The sequence below is a fragment of the Hyaena hyaena genome, unplaced genomic scaffold (assembly GCF_003009895.1).
Source record: "Hyaena hyaena isolate Hyena2069 unplaced genomic scaffold, ASM300989v1 scaffold_525, whole genome shotgun sequence".
In the NCBI taxonomy this organism is placed as follows: Eukaryota; Metazoa; Chordata; class Mammalia; order Carnivora; family Hyaenidae; genus Hyaena; species Hyaena hyaena.
Genome location: NW_024081157.1, coordinates 661,678 through 679,068, shown reverse-complemented (window position 1 = coordinate 679,068; position 17,391 = coordinate 661,678). Strand labels below are relative to the sequence as shown.

The following is a 17,391-nucleotide window of genomic DNA, read 5'->3' as shown; positions in this document are numbered from 1 at the left end:
TATTATTTTTAAAATATATTTTTATTAAAATTTTTAATTAAAAATTTATTTATATATTTTATTAATTGTATATTCTTAAATATTATAAATATTTATACAAATCCAAATATGTGCTAAAACTCTAACAGAAAATGGTCTAAGGACACAGTTGACGGAATAGAAATGATTTGCTACTAAATATGGCAGGGGGTTCATCCTCACCAGTAACAACAACAAATCCAGTTGAGGGGCGCCTGAGTGGCTCAGTCAGTTAAGTGTCCTACTCAATTTCAGCTCAGGTCATGATCTTGTGGCTTCATGGGTTTGAGCCCCGCATTGAGCTCTATCCTGGCAGCACAGAGCCTGCTTGGGATATTCTCTCTCTCTCTCTCTCTCTCTCTCTCTCTCTCTGTCTCTCTCTCTGTCTCTCTGTCTCTCTCTCCCCCACACCCCCCCACTTTCTCTGTCCCTCCCCACCTTGTACTATCTCTGTCTCTCTCAAAATAAATAAATAAATAAAAAATACCTGGGATGCCTGGGTGGCTCAGTCAGTTAAGCATCCGACTTTGGCTCAGGTCATGATCTCACAGTTTGTCAGTTCAAGCCCACGTCAGGCTCTGTGCTAACAGCTCAGAGCCTGGCGCCTGCTTCAGATTCTGTGTCTCCCTCTCTCTCTGTCCCTCCCCTGCTCATGCTCTGTCTCTCTCTCAAAAATAAACACTTAACAAAAAATTTTCTTAAAAACCCAAAAAAGAAAAAATCTAGTTGAAACCATGGGATACTACTTTCTTCTGCTGAAAATGGCAGGATTTTTTAAAAACGATAGTACTTTATTGGCAGGAGTGCACTGAGATTCATATGCAGCCTGTGGCATTGTTAATTGGTTCAGTCTTTCTTTTTAAGAACTCTGGCATGTACCAGGAACCTTAATGTTCCTATGCTTTGGATGAGTAATGTAACTACCTTTTTACACAGTTATCTAAGATATTTCTAGGAAGGTATTTCTAGGAAGTACCATGGAGAAAGCATGAAATTCAAAGATATATATATACCCACTATCTTAGCTGTAGCATTTTCAGTAGTGAAAAACTAGTAGCAGTCTAAACATCCAGGGATATGGAAAAGGTTAAATAAATGTTTGTTCACAGCACTATGAATTTTCACTGCCTCTTTTAAGACCTAGCGGTAGAGAGTTAGGTAGATCCTGCTTCTCACTAAATGACATGCTAGAATTCGTCTTTCCAAGACCTCATTTGTTTCCATTTTCTTCATTCCCGAACCCCTTCCTGTTTCCCTTCTGATGGACACGAGCAGTGCCTGAAGGTCATTTTCCCATATCTATACCTGTCCTTCATAGCATCCAACGCACTACTTTGTGTTAATCCAATCAAGTAAAGTGGTCCGTCATTGTTACTTATTTTTGTTTCCCTAGGAAACAAAATTAGCAAAATTGAACGTCTCCTTATCTTTTCATAGCACAGCCACCTATTTGTTAACTTCAAGTGAAGTGGTCTTTGTGCAGAAATCACTGCCTTTGATGTGAATTACATATAGTAATGGTTCAGTTCATGACTTGGCTTTGGGGATCTTGTATTTAAAAGTCCTTCCCTACCTCAAAGTCTGAAGCTGTTCTCTAGTTGTACCTCCACCCGTTGTGTTAACTGCCGCTCTGATGGGCCCCTCGGCGCTCACTGGCTGCTGTTCTTCGGCCCTGTGGGGGTCATTAAGGAGGAAAAGTACTTCCCGTCCATGGCTCCTGACACTTCTCTGCTCTGGGATGCTATTTCTCCATTACGTTAGTATTTAACCACCTTCTCTGGCCTTGGGAGGTTCTCTCCATGTTTATGTTATTTTGCCATTTCTGTTGATTCACTTGCATTTGTGGCTTTTCTAAGATTAAGTTTAAGACAGAGTCAGTTGGCAACCGTAAACAGTGAATTATTTATTCTCGCAGCTATTTTTAAAGGTTTCATAATGACATGAGAAAAGGCTCATGATCTACTGATGAGTGGAAAGCAGGATACACATTGGGTATAGCAGAAACTCATTGTACGTATATACACAAGAGCATGTATGTTTTATACGTACACGTAAAGGGAAAAATGCGCATATGCCATAATGTCAGTAGTTGTTTCTAGGCTGTGGAATTATGGATGGTCTTTATTTTCTTCATTATAACATGACTGCGCGTTCCAAATCCTGCCCCTTCACTGAGTGTGTATTTTTTTGCCAGTAAATTTTAGTTTTTAAAAAATGATGGTGTTCAACCATAAGGTTATACTTTCAACCATTAGAGAGAAGTATCGTCGCATGTATCTGTATTTAAGTAGTCCTGTGGGTTAATCCTTTCAGACCAATCTGATAGTTGCCTGCCAGAGTGCTGGTTTACCCAAAGCTTTGTACCCATGTATGGATTTAAGTCCATTTTTTAATGCTTTGTTAAAGTGTATTTAAAATTTTTGTTAGGAAAAATTTGTAACAAATTAGAACAGTATAATGAACCAGTGTATCTGTTTCCCCGATTTAGCAATTCACATTTTGCCAGATTTGTCTTGTCCTTTTTGCTGAAGTATCTATTAACATAAATTACCTACATCTTGATATTAAACTCCTAAATATATGTACCTTTAAAATATATTTACCTACGGGGCACTGGACTGGCTCAGTCAGTGGAGCATGCAACCCTCAATCTTGGGGTCATGAGTTCAATCCCCGCGTTGAGGCTAGAGATTACTTAAAAATAAAAACTTCAAAATATATATATTTACCTATGAACCAACAATATCTTTTAAAGACTACGTTACAAAATATACCCCCAAAGATTTTTCTCTTCTGTTCTTCAACCTCCCAAACCAGGATTCTGGGTTTCCGCCGAGCCCCCTTGGTGGTTGGCAGATTTGTTAATCTACGGACAGAGATCAAGCCCGTTGCCACGGAGCAGCTGTTGAGCACCTTCCTAACCGTAGGTAAGAAGATTATAGAGGACATTTAAATAGAGGAGTAGTTAATAAGTTAAGTGGGATGTCATTGAGCAAGCTGGTTTGTGACTTTCAGGAACTGAAGAACTCAAGGGAGTACACAAATCAGGCAACTTGTTCTCAGGTTATTGGGGGAAATGGATCTGACGGTAGGTGGCCAGAAAACGAAAGTTTTCCCTGATGTGTGCTTTGTTGTGTCTGTGGAGTAGGAAAAGATAATTTACTGATAGTGTAAGTAGGTAACAACCTTATTTCGATCTGCTTGGTCTTAAAGTAAATCTCAAACTTAAATTTTAGCCTAAATCTGTTACTGTGTGTGTATTAGTAACTTGGTGGTGTTCTTCCTGTTCCTGTCCTTTCTTGGGAACTGTCTCCCTAGAACTGAGCAACCCTTAAGGCAAGTCTGTAAGAGGGTCAGAAATGCCCTTGTAGAGTTGTGTTTGGGCCTGAAAGATCACCCCTGCCTTCTACTCTGCAAGGGCTAGCCCGTAACTCACTGTGCACAGGCCCGGCGCTGGGCTCTGGGCTCTCCCTCCAAGGTAAGGAATCTGAGCTAAAGTCTCATTCCTGTTCTTGTGGGCACAGTGAGAACGGGAGGGATTCAGAGGTGCTCTGGGCTCTGGTTTCAGCCTCATCGTGGTGACATTTTCAGTGACACGGCGCTCTGCATTATGATACAACTATCGAAACAGACACCGCAAGATGAATTTCAGCTTGCTTGGCTAGAATGAATGGATTTATATTTCCAGTCAAGTGAAATTGAATATTTAAAGGGCTTGGGACAGATTCATCATTCAGAATTTAAATGTAGAAGGCTAAGGCTACGCTGTTCTTAGAAAGAACCAAAAACACACAGTACCACTGATTTGTTTCGTGTATTTTCTGATCACTTTTGCCTGTCCAATTTTATGCTCAGGCAAACACGAATTCTGCTGGATGAGAGGAAGTCAAGAAGAATAGGCCAGAGTCTCTGCTCCCTGGAGACTCATAGGTTAACTGTCAGACATGGTGCCAGGGGTGAGGGAGAGAGAGGCCAGAAGGTTTGTAGAGGAGGTTATTGTCACTGAGGCTGAGTCCTGAAGCATGAGTAGGAGCTGCCCAGGCAGCGAGGAGCAAAGGGCATTAGGCAGAGTAGCAGGAAGGAAGAACGGAGCGCGGGCATCGAGACCTGACAGTATGTAGGGTTGGCACACGTGGGGAATGAGCTTCAGGATGCACCCTCAGCACAGGGCAGTGTCTCAGTGGGCGCTGCCGGAAGTAGTCATGGACCGCGTGGCTCATGGACAGTGGAGACTTATTTCTCCCAGTTTTGGGGGCTGGAAGTCTGAGATGAGGGTGCCCGCGCAGTTGGGTTCCAGTGAGGGCCCTCTTCCTGGTGTACAGTCAGCCACCACCTTGCCATGTCCTCATACACCAGAGAGAGCAAGAGAGGAATCCTCTCCTGTCTCTCCTTATAGGGGCGCGAACCCCGTCACGAAACTCCTCCCAGAAGTCCTGCCTCCAAATGCCACCACATGGGGGTTTAGGGGAGCCAGATGTGGGGCACAACCTCATGAACCATGAGGCCATGACCCGAGCCAAAACCAAGAGTTGGACGCTTAACCAACTGAGCCACCCAGGCACCCCTGGGGGGGCTAGATTTTAAATAATGAGCTACCCTTAGCACAATTTTAAAAGAGATGTTATTAGATAACTTGATATACAGTAACAGCTAAATTCTGTGTGACCCTTGCAGCTTGACAAAGCACTTTCACACAGTTACCTTATTTTGATCCCGTTGACAAAAGAATGCAGTAAGTAAGGGAGACTTACCTATATTTTGTACCTGAGGAAGAGGCTTGAAGGAGTTAGAGGACTTCCCCAAAGTCACATAGCTACTACTTGTTAGCCAGGACTCAGACCTGGATTTCAGACTCTAAAATATTTCATCTGCTTTATATTCTTTCAGTGGCGCGTGGGTGGCTCAGTTGGTTAAGCTTACGACTTCGGCTCAGGTCATGATCTCACAGCTTATAAGTTTGAGCCCCATATCAGGCTTTGTGCTGACAGCTCAGAGCCTGGAGCCTGCTTCAGACTGTGTCTCCCTGTCTCTCTGCCCCTCCCCTGCACTCACCCTCTTTCTCTCTCTCTCTCTCTCAAAAATAAACAAATATTTAAAAAATTATATTCTTTAAACAAAGTTCTGTTTTACTTCTGTGTGGTAGGAACTAGGTGCTGAATATACAAAAATGAATGACACCTTCCTGTCTTCAAGGAGCTTCATCTAACAGGGAAGCCAGACACATACAGAGGGCCCGTGAGCATGCGGAAGGGAAGGAGGGCAGATGTGAGGGTCAAGGTGACAGTTCATTAGTGAAGGTGGTATTTCATCCAAGTCTAAAAGGGAGAATAGCAGTCCTCTAGGCAGGTAGAGGGGGAAGGCACATCCTGGGAGTTTAGACTCTAACCTTTTTTGTACTGTAGGCTCTTGGTGCGCTAGAGGAGCGCACCAAGAGAATCTTGAGAATTTTGAGAATCTTTTCTCAAAATAACGTTTTTCAATATGTAAATTAGAACATATAGACTTCTAAACGAAACCAATAATGTTGAAATATAGTTTTGTTATCAAAAATTAGAAAAAGCAAGTTTGTGATATACTAGCATGTGCTTTGTTATTATTTAACACACGAAATAACAAGATCATAATCTCAGACCGTGTATAAATGATTCTTTGCAATGTCTGCAACAATGCTAATGCGATACTAGCAGATTAGCGGATAAGTCAGATTTCTCCTGGTGAAAAAGTCACAGGTGATGCAAGTACCTCTGGTTTGCTCCCTACTGTCATAATTGAAGGAAATGCTGAGTGTCAGATAGAAGCTAATGAAAAGAATAATTGTGCTCCCCTCCGATGCACAGGCTCCCTGAGTTAGGCCTGTTGCAGGTGGGGGATGGTGCATGGACAAGGGGATGAGAGTGAGAGACGCCTGTGGCAAGCTCAGGGGACCGTACTCTGGCTGAAGCGAAGGGGGGTGTGGTCCCGGTCCCGGCGCGGGGAAGGCAGGTGATCAGAGGGGTGTCACTGAAGGGCCTTGGCATCCCGCTGAGGAGTGGAGACTTTGCGTAGGCAGTGGGAGGCAGCATGGGAGGCGGAGAGAGGAATACTGGAAAGCCAGCTGTGGTGGCATCGTGGAGGGGCGAGGGGGCGGGGAGGCCGGGAAGGGGATGAGATGAGAGACGAGAGCTTGGAGAGGCTGGAGAGGCTGCGGTACTAGAGCAAGGATGGCAGAGAGGAAGAGTTAAGAGACACTCGAGAATTAAAATGGAACGGATTTGGTGAACATTTGGGCTGAGTGGGACAATTGAGAGAGAGAAAAAAATTAAGAATGACTCTCAAGTTCCGGGGTTGGATGACTCAGTGTATAACAAAGCTGTTAGCTGCCTTAGGAATGTAGGGACAGGAGCAGACCTGGGGAGGTGGAGGGGAGGAAGATAACGAATCAAATCTTGGATGTTTTGTTGCCTTGTGTGAAATAATCAGAACTAGGTGTATTTGGCTCTCCCCCCAGTGCCTGACACGGAGCTCCTAAAGCCCGGGTGAATTCCTGAGCAGTGAGAGCACAAGGCGTATCTCTTGTTCTCTGGAGGTGACTCCACGGGGGCCTCTGGAGGCCTCCCGGACGGGAGCTGGTCACCAGAAAGACAAGCCATAATCGGCAGGGTAGAATTTTCACCACCACCCCACCCTCTGCCTCCCATTCTCCAGAGAGGAGAGGCGAGGCGAGTCGAACATCCCTACCTGAGAAGGCCCTCCATAGACGTCCCGGTAGTCTGGGGTTTGGGGGCTTCCAGACTGGCGAACCAGAATGATTCCTTGTGCCCCTGGCCGGGCCCCCTGAGGACAGAAGCCCCTTTGTTGGGGACCTTGCCCTCTTTATCTCCATCGGGTTTTTGATTTGTATCCTTTGCATTAAACCAGTAATCTAGTGAGTAAACTGGTTTCCCGAGTCCTGTGAGCCTCCCCAGCAATGTTTTGTATTGAGGTATAATTGGCACACAACATTTATGTTTGTTTCAGGTATATATCACGATGACTTCAAATTTTATATATTGTGAGCTGATCACCACAATGTCTAGTTAACATCCATTGCTGTACATAGTTACAGAATTTTTTCTTGTGAGAAGAACTTTTAATATCCATTCACTTAGCAAGTTTCATTACAGCATTATTACTATAGTGCCGTGCTGCACTTTCCATCTCCAAGACCAACTTATTTTATAACTGGAAGTTCACTTTTTGACCCACCATACCCTGCCCCCCGCCCCCCACCTCTGGCAACTACCATTATATTCTCTGTAACTGTAAACTTGGTTTTGAATTGTTTTTTTGGTTTTGTTTTAGATTTTACATGTAAACAAGATCATACGGTATTTGTCTTTCTCTGTCTGGCTTATTTCATTTAGCATAATTCCCTGAAAGTCCGTCCATGTTGATGCAAATGGCAGGATTTCATTCTTTTTTTTTTTTTATGGGTAAATAATACTCCATTGTGTGTGTGGGGGGGGTGGCACTATTCATGCATCAGTGGACACTTGGGTTGTTTCCATATCTTGGCTATTGTAAATTACACCGCGGTAAACCTGGAGGCACCAACCCCTCAAGTTGGTGGCTTTTTTTCCCAAGTACTCGGAAGTAGACTTGTGAGCTCATATGGTAGTTCCATTTTTTAATTTTTGGAGAAGCCTCCACAGTGTTTACCATTGTGGCTACATCAGTTCACATTCCCAACAGCAGTACACGAGGGTCCCTTTTCTCCATGTCCTCACAGCACTTGTTATTTGTCCTTTGATGACATCTGTGCTCACAGGTGTGAGATGATAGCTCATTGTGCTTTTGGTTTGCATTTCTCTGATGATGAGTGATGTAAAACACCTTTCTTTTCAAAAAAATTTATTGAGAGAGGGAGAGAACATGAGCAGGGGAAGGGCAGAGGGTGAGGGAGAGAGAATATTAAGCAGGCTCCACACCCAGCATGGAGCCCAGTGCCAGGCTCAGTCTCATAACCGGAGGCTCAGTCTCACAACTGAAACTTGAGCTGAAATCAAGAGTCGGATGCTTAACCAACCCAGGCGCCCTTTTTCAGATTTTTATTTGAATTTTAGTTTGTTAACATAGAGTGCAATATTGGTTTCAGTAGTATAATTGACTGATTCATCACGTACATACAACACCCAGTGCTCATCCCAATAAGTACCTTCCTTAGTACCCATCGCCCATCTAGCCCATCCCCCTCACTCCTCCCTCCATCAACCCTGTTTGTTCTCTGTCTTTAAGAGTCTCTTATTTTGTTTGTTTCTCTCTTTTCCCCCCTCCCATGTGTTCTTGTGTTTTGTTTCTTAAATTCCACATGTGAGTGAAATGATACAGTTTTTCTCTGACTGACTTATTTTGTCCTAGCTCCACCCATGTTGTTGCAAATGACAAGATTTCATTCTCTTTGATGGTTGATAATCCACTGTTTTATACACGTCTTCTTTACCCATTCATCAGCTGATGGGCACTTGGGCAGTTTGGCTGTTGTTGATAATGCTGCTATCAACAGTGGGGTGCATGTACCCCTTCAAATCTGTATTTTTGTCTCCTCTGGGTAAATACCTAGCAGTGCGGTTGCTGTGTCATAGGGTAGTTCTATTTTTAACTTTTTGAGGAACCTCCATACTGTTTTCTAGAGTGGCTGCACCAGGTTGCATTCCCACCAGCAGTGCAGAAGGGTTCCCCTTTCTCTGCATCCTCGCCAACATCTGTTGTTTCCTGAGTTGTTAATTTTAGACATTCTGACAGGTGTGAGATGGTATCTTATCATGGTTTTGATTTGTGTTTCTCTGATGATAAGTGATATTGTGCATCTTTTCATTTGTCTCTTAGCCATCTGGATGCCCTCTTTGGAAAAATGTCTATTCGTGTCATCTGCCCATTTCTTTACTGGATTGTTTTTTGAGTATTGAGTTTGATAAGTTCTTTATCGATAATAAAGGTATTAACCCTTTATCAGAGATGCCATTGGCAAATGTCTTCTCCCATTCTCTTGGCCTTTTAAGTTTTGTTGACTGGTGAAATACCTTTCATGTACCTGTTGGCCACTTGTATGTCTTTGGAAAGCTGGTGATTCAGATCTCACTTTTTAATCAGGTTGCTTTTTGCTTTCGAGCTGTAAGGAGTTCTTTATATATGTTGGATATTAGCCCCTTTTCATTTTTTGGTGGTTTCTTTTGCTGTGCAGCTTTTACTTTGATGTAGTCCTATTCTTTTTTGCTATTGCTTTTTGCTTTTGGTGTCAGATCCAAAAAATCATCACCCAGACCGATGTCAAGGAGCTTACTGCCTATATGTTCTAGGAGTTTTATGGTTTCCTGTCTTACATTCAGGTCCTTCATCCATTTTGAGTTACTTTTGTGTGTGCTGTAAGAAAGTGGTCCAGTTTCATTCTTCTGCATGTGGTTGTCCAGTTCTCCCAACAGCGTTTATTGAAGACTGTCCTTTTCCCCAGGGTGTGTTCTGCTGCCCTAGCAAATCATTCCAGCCCCAGGAGGGGCTCATGGAAACCTCTGATTTTTAAGCCAGTGCATCAGAAGCACAGGTGACGACCCAGACTTACAACCGGGATGTGAATTAGAGCACAGTCTTTTGGGACTGAGACTTTAATCTGTGGAGTCTGGTGCTGTCTCTGGGTAAATAGTGTCAGAATTGAGTTGGATTGTAGGCTGGCTACCCAGCTGGTGTTCGAGAATTGCAATTCTACACAGTGGAATTTGGTACAAAATCTGACCTTGACTGGAACATTCAGGGATAGATGTTGACCAGTCATTTAAGTGCTAAAGTGTACAGCCTAGAAGAGAAGTGTGGGCAAGAAGTATAGATTTAATTATTACAGGTTTATTCAAGGAGGGCATGGAGACCAGAAATCCAGTTGTTAAAGTTTGACGCATCCAGGAAGTAGTAAAACATTCAGAGCCTAGGTTCATGGCAGTGAACAGGGATATCAAAGTCTGGGAAGGTAGATTGGAGGCAAATTATTAATAATAAATAGGTGGCATTGATTGGTCTCTGACACTGTGTCAGGCTCTGTGGTTAGCATTACAGTGAGTTATCCTATTTACTCTTTACAACCCAGGGGGAAAGGGCTGCTCTCTGCATTTTACAGAGGAACCGTAGAGAGGTGAGATTACATGCCCGAAGTCTCATGTCTAATGACTGTTTGTGGTCTGTATTTTAACCCCAGAAACCTGACCCTGCTTCCGACTCAGCCAGTATGCCATACCCCATTCAGTTATGGAGAGTCTTAGCGAACTCAGGAGTTTGGGTTTTGTCATGGAGACTACAGTGTTTGGCTTTGTTTTTAAATTTTTTTTTGAATCAGTAAGACATTCATGCAACTCAGAAGTTTTAAAAAGTATTAGAAAGATTACAATGAAAAGTTTTCCCTTCATCTCTCCATTCCTTCCCTTCCTCCCAGTGGTTATCTCTGTTAGTAATTTCTTTATGTCCTTTTTTGTATCAAATACAGATGTGTATTTTTATTTAAGTCTACCGCTTTATAATACGTATATCACACTGCACATACTTCTGCGTCTTCTTTTACCGCATATATCTTGGAAATCTATTATCACATAAAGAGCTTCTTCATTCTTTTGCTGTTTTACCAGCTGCAACGTGCTCTGTTGTATGCATCTATCATAATTCATTTAACCAGACCTTTATTGGACATACAAGTTCCAATATTTTTCTTAGAACCAGTGTTGTCCAGATTTACTGTGTACATATGTATAGCTTCATACATGATCAAATATATCCAGAAGTGAAAGCGCTGGGGCCAAGGGCACATGTACTTTTACAGAGATGTTTCCCCGGCATACATTCCCTGTAGCTATGTGTGAGCATGCGTCTTTTCCGTTAGCGCCACCAACAGCATGTTACCCAGCTTTGGCTTTTGTGTATTTCACATGTGTCATCTTTTCATTTGTTTAAGAACCATTTGTATTTTCTTTTACCTGCGTGTGTGTATCCCTTGCACTTTTTCAGCTCTGCCACCGTCTTACCAATTTATCGGAGCTCGTACGTAGGGAACACAGCCCTTTGTGACACGAGATACAAATATTTTTCCCAGTTCTTACTTTTGACTTTGCTTATGGTATCATTTTGCATTATAGAAATTTTTGTTTTTAATGTAATTGATCCATCTTCCCTTACAGATTTTCTGACTTTGAGTCATAGTTAGCCTTGCTCGCTCAAAGATTATGGAAGAATTCTGCCTTTTTTATTTTAAACACTTTTATAGTTTTATTTTTCACATTTAAGTTTTTGACATAGTTAGAATTTACCCTGGTGAGTGGACGAAGTGTGGCCCCAGCTGTTTGTGTCATTATTCCAGATGGCTGTCACTTGTCCCAGTAGTTATCTGAGCTTACTACAGAGGTCCTTTTTCCCACCGAAGTAAATTGTTGTTTGTATGTGCTTCAGTTTCTGGACTGTCTGTTCTGCTCCTGTCTGTTCATGAGTTGATCTGTGTTTTAATCATGGTATGTTTGGAGAGTGTTAGTCCCTCTCTTTGAGATTTATTTTAAGATTCTACTAGTAGTTCTTCTTCCTTATTACCGTAAAAATCGTCTTATCCAATTACCCTCTAAAAGATCTGTCGGTATTTCTTTTAAGTTTATTATTTTGGGGGAAAGAGAGAAGAGCATGCAAGTGAGCAAGTGGGGGAGGGGCCGGGAGAGGAAGGGAGAGAACCCCATGCAGGCTCCAGGCTGTTAGTGCTGATCGCGACATGGGGCTTGATCTTATGAGCCATGAGATCATGGCCTGAGCCAAAATCAAGAGTCAGTTAACCAGCTGAGCCACCCTGGTGCCCTGATCTGCTCCTATTTCTGATGGGGTCAAGTTAAATTTATGTTTATATTTTTATAATTAGAAACATTATATATCTGGTATACTGTTCAATTCAAATATTCTTTACCTAGAAACATTTTTAAGGTAGAAGAGTGATATAATCAGCTCTGTGGGTGGACGTGGAGTGGATTTATTTCTGCCGTGCTAGAGTCTGGGAATCCCAGAAGGTCTGGTTGCTGCCTGTCTCTTTAGGGACACACATGCATGAGAACATGAGCAGTCACGGAAGGAGTGTGTGAGGGGTTATGTGTAGGAAATTCGCTCATTTGATGGCTGTATTTAATAGGGACGGAGGGCTGAGAAAATATTCCTTACCTTTAGGTTTTGTTTTTTAAACTTTTTTTAAAATAATTTTTTAATGTTTATTTTTGAAAGAGAGGGGGAGAAAGAGAAAGAGAGAGAGAACCAGCAGGGAAGGGGCAGAGAGAGAGGGAGACACAGAATCTGCAGCAGGCTCCAGGCTCTGAGCTGTCAGCACAGAGCCTGACACGGGGCTCGAATCCAAGAACTGTGAGGTCATGACCTGAGCCGAAGTCAGATGCTTAACTGACTGAGCCACCCAGGCCCCCCTTTAAACTTTTTTTAAAAGGGGATTTCAAATGTTTGTTTATTTTTGAGAGAGAGAGACAGTGTGCGAGCTGGGGAGGGGCAGAGAGAGGGAGACACAGAATCTGAAACAGGCTCCAGGCTCTGAGCTGTCAGCACAGAGCCCGATGCGGGGCTCATACTTGTTAAAGTGTGAGATCATGACCTGAGCCAAGATCAAGAGTCAGACATTTAACTGACTGAGCCACCTAGGCACTCCTATAGAGTATCTCTTAATTTGACTTTGATATTTCCTCATGATTTAAGAGTTTTGGTGGGAATACCAGAGAGGTGCTATTGGGCTCTTCCCAGTACGTCAGATCAGGAGGCACATGATGGCGACTTGTTGCTGTGCCCCATTACTGATGAGGTTAACTGTTTTAATGTTTATTTTTGAGAGAGAGAGAAAGAGAAAACACGTGCGAGTGGGGCAGGGGCAGAGAGAGGGGGATAGACTATCCCAAGCAGGCTCTGCGCTGACACCAGAGAGCCAGATGTAAGGCTTGAACTCAAGACCCGTGAGGCCATGACCTAAGCTGAAGTCGGACACTTAACCGACTGAGCCGCGCAGACATCCCGGTGACGTTAACTTTTATCACTCGATGGTAGTTATCTGTAAGCTTCCTCCAGTGTAAAGTTAGTAAGTATTTTACACCGATTAGTAGTTACTGAGTACTTTATTGTGAGATACTGCAGAACTATGTAACTACTCTATCCTCTCCGAACTTTTACTCACCACTTTGTTTGGCACTCATTGATAACCCTTGCCTGAGTCAGTCACTACTGTGATAGTCGTCAAATAGTTATTTGCTGATTTTATCATTCTTTCTAGACTTAACAGTCTCCAGTCTGTTAAAGGGCAGAACTCTCCCCCTGTGACCAACATTGAGTCAGTTATTTATTGGTATTGCGGCGAACTCTCAGACTCCTAATTTACTCAGAGCTTTGATTCGTTGTTATTTTTTTGATGCTCAAACTGTGCCAGATTTTGACCAGTGGGTTTGAGTGTGTCTCCATCATTCTCCGAGCGCTTCCCTAACACCTGGCGCAGCAGCACCACCCGGACTCATTCTGGACTTTCCCTGCCCCCGCACTAGAGCCACCTGTATCTCCAAGGAGCCCCTGGTCCTTTTAAGATAGTAGTAAAATGGGATTTAGAAACTAATGTGTGAGTGCTGGGTGTGCTCCTTACTGCTTTCTTGTCATCCATTGCAGGCTTTCTCTTGAGGGACAAAGGTTGGAAAGCTGTGTGTACACACACACACACACACACACATGCGTGTAAATATGCACGCATACACACACAAACATCTGTGTCTTTTTCTATACCTCTGTATGAAAACTCTCAAGCCAGTAGCTCCAGTTCTAAGTCAGCACCACAAGATTTATTCTGGTTTCTGCCCTTTCTGTGTGTTCCTCTCCCTTCTCTGTCTGAGAAACCTGGTGCCCACCACCCTCAGTGTATTTGTTTGTGCTGCACGCCACTCCCACCCGCACGTACCCAGATGCCCAGCCCACAGCCTGACCCTGAGCGGGCCTCCCCGGGCCCCCGGCCGCAGTGTCTGCCCTGACAGAAGAGAAGAGGGCGTGACTTTTCCTACAGTGAGTTCGGAAAGATACCTGTGACCGCACTTGACCCCCGAGAGAGGGACTGGCCAGCAGGGACACAGAGGACAAGGGGCTGCTTCACATACACCTTCTTGTGCCTTCTGACATTGTTTCTTCACCATCTCCTGTACAGAAAATACACAGATCATTGTTTTCACAGTATTTGTTCACCTCGCTGCTCCCTTTGACATCATTGGGGAGAGTTTGGAATCTTCCTTTTGTAAGTGTACTTGGCCCCTTTCTCTCCTTTAGGAAATAATACTTGTTTCTACGGGAAGTGTTACTACTGCCGAGAGACAGAGCCGGCCTGTGCTGACGGAGACACAATGGAGGGGTCTGTCACACTGTGGCTTCCGGATGTGTGGCCTCTGCAGAAACACCGACACCCGTGGGGCAGGACTTACCGGGAAGGCAAGCTGGCCAGGTGCGTGCTCGTGTGGGCCGCCACTTCGTCCTGTCCTTTGCCCGGCCGGCCACGCCCTCCAGGGGCCAGGACTTCCGTCCCAGACCAAACAGGGCTGGGAGGTGAGGGTTGGGGGCAGCCCGCCAGGCGGGGATGTTTTAAATGGGGCCGGGTAGAGTGCGGGCACGCGGTCAGTACCCCTGGCGGTGCCCCTCGCCTCCAGATGGGAGTATGATGAGAGCTACTGCGACGCCGTGAAGAAAACGTCCCCTTACGACTCCGGCCCGCGCCTCCTGGACATCATTGACACCGCGGTCTTTGATTACCTGATCGGCAATGCTGACCGCCACCACTATGAGAGTTTCCAAGACGACGAGGGCGCTAGCATGCTCCTCCTCCTCGATAATGCCAAAAGGTATGGCCACACGGCGGTCCTCGTCCGTGCGGGGATTCAGCGCATCCAGGGGTGTGTTCTCCGGGGGCGGGAGGCACCGGAAAACGCCCGGAACGTGATAACGTGTCAAGCGATAACATGAGATCTGGAAAAGGAATTTTCACAATGGAAAACTCTTCGTGATAAGATGCTTTGAAACGGGTACAGAAACAGGTTTTTCGGAAGTAGTCTTGCAGAATTACCCCAATCATAGTGAGGTTGAGTAAATCTTATGACTAAGGAAACAACAGGATGTTCTTAGTGAAAAACAGGATGACATACATTATTTGTTCTAAGTTAATAACGCTAACATTAGGACATAGGTTAAGTTGTGTACAGATAGGCTAGGAGGCATTCTGTCTGGCTCTCAAGAGGATGAATGTTTTTGAGCAGGTTAATAAGTTGTTTGTGGAAACCTTTTTGACCTGATGCTGAATGTGTAAACACCATGGAGGCCCTAAATGTGTCAGCCTTTGTTTTGGGGTTTATGTTTTAGCTACTCTTATCGATCCTCATCCCAGCTGCCAGTGTAAGGGAGGGTGTTTGTGGAAAGTAGGCCTTAGGGAAGGGATTCCCATACATCACCAGTTAGAAAAGGTATAAGTATTAACTTAAGTTCCTTAACTCTCAAATTGGCTCTTTGTCTCCGGGCCAGGCTCAGTTGTAACTCTTGTGTTCTTAACCCCCTTTATTATCTAAGTCTTGGATCTGCAAGGCCCTTAGGAAGAGCCTTTCGACAGTCATCCACAGAGCTTTCATCTAAAATCTCAGTAGAAGAGGCAGGAGTATGCTTTGCCTTATGAGGAATCTGTGTGGGGAATATCGGTCTGATTTGGAATATTGTGAGGCCTGGTCAATACCCGCAGGCTTATTTCCAACACGAGCCAGTAGTGGCAGAAGGAGATACCAGTTTCGATTCTCATGGCAGGAGCTGTGCAAACACTGCCATTTCCTCGCTGTGACTGTCATCCAGCGAGGCGGTGTGGCTCCCAGCAGAGGGCCAGAGAGAGAGAGCATCCCAAGCAGGCTCTGCATTGTCCACGCGGAGCCGGACGTGGGGCTCAGTCTCAGGAACCTCGAGATCATGGACCTGAGCCAGAATCAAGAGTCAGCCGCTTAACCGATAGAGCCCCCAGGCGGCTCTGTCCCTGCCGTCTGTCATCTGAGGGCCTGCGCTGTGCTAGGCGCTGCCAGACCTTCCATGCTGTTAGGGTGAGCTTCCGGGACAAGAGTAGGGTTTCCCAGAACCAGTTCTCATCGAATTCTGCGTTACTGCGAAGACCGTGTGTCCATCTGCCCGGAAGCCCTGTGCTCTCAGCGTCTGGAGCACTTGCTCCTGTCTGAGTCTGGCCAGCTGCCGCCTTGTAGCACTAGGAGGATCCAGCTTGTGCTGATCGGTGATTCTCAAGTAGAGCAAGTGGGAATCATGTGAATAGACTTAATTTCTCTCCCCACCCATAAAGCCTTGTCAGGTTTCGGGGTCCTCAGGCCCTCCCTTTGGTCCATAGGCTCCACCCTGCATTTGTGGCAGTGTGTCAGCACCTCACCCTAGTGGCAGCAGAGGGGTGCCTTGTAAGTGAGGGCGTTTGTCGTTTTGTGCCATGCCACAGGACAGGCTGTTAGGCAACCCGTGTCTAATTGGTCACGCCCTGTTTATTTTTAATTTAAGTGATTTGAGCTGTGGGAGCATGAAATTATCTAGGATCACGTTTGGGTTTTCTTAGAGAATTTGCTCTTGTTCTGCTGCTAAGCAGGGAACTGGTGCCAGTAACTAATGCACTAAGTTTTAATTTAATTCTCAGCTTTGGGAACCCGTCGCTGGATGAGAGAAGCATCCTCGCCCCCCTCTATCAGTGTTGCATGTAAGTTACACACGTCACATACATCTGCCAGTGTTGCCTGCCCTTCCAGGCTCGGGTAACGGTACGCGAGCGTCATTGGCCGTAAGGCTTCCTAATACCCGAGCAAGTGCTTTTTATGCTTTTCCAACCCAGAACGCCTGGAACTCAAAAGTCATTGCAAATGTTGTATGTATAGAAATTTCAGTCTATTCAGTAATGTATATATTTGTTTTACTATCAGAATATAGTCCTCTGCCCACCAAAAATCTAGAAGAGTCTGTGCCCCTGGCTACCTTACTGTTTACCTTGGGGTTTGAAGTCCTCTCCGTCCTCACCACAGACCACCCTGAAGTTCGCGTATCTCAATTTGAAGTTGTGTAAACCAGAAGTAACTTTTTTGTAGGCATAACTTATTTTTTTAAAGTCTGTAATAGGAAACAAAGAAATTAAAAGGTAAATCAAAATGAAAGAACCAGGCTCTCAGGAGCTCCTTTTCAGATCATTATTGCCGGTATTACTTGATTTTAGTTTTTTAAGTGTATTTATTTATTTATTTATTTTTTTAAATATTTTTATTTATTTCTAGGAGAGAGAGAGAGAGACAGCGTGAGCAGGGGAGGGTCAGAGAGAGAGGGAGA

The 17,391-nt window shown here is 44.5% G+C and overlaps 1 protein-coding gene across 4 annotated transcripts in view; it reads left to right on the top strand.

Moving 5' to 3' along the window:
• Nucleotides 1–17,391, top strand: part of FAM20B (FAM20B glycosaminoglycan xylosylkinase) — a 41,948-nt gene that overhangs the window by 20,296 nt on the left and 4,261 nt on the right. For 3 of the 4 annotated variants that reach the window (XM_039255374.1, XM_039255376.1, XM_039255373.1), the window contains 4 exons: nucleotides 2,836–2,945; nucleotides 14,329–14,500; nucleotides 14,703–14,894; nucleotides 16,697–16,774. In XM_039255374.1, coding sequence (XP_039111305.1) covers nucleotides 2,836–2,945; nucleotides 14,329–14,500; nucleotides 14,703–14,894; nucleotides 16,697–16,774 — 552 coding nt within the window. The remainder of the gene's footprint in view (nucleotides 1–2,835; nucleotides 2,946–14,328; nucleotides 14,501–14,702; nucleotides 14,895–16,696; nucleotides 16,775–17,391) is intronic. The other variant, XM_039255375.1, reaches the window with a different exon arrangement.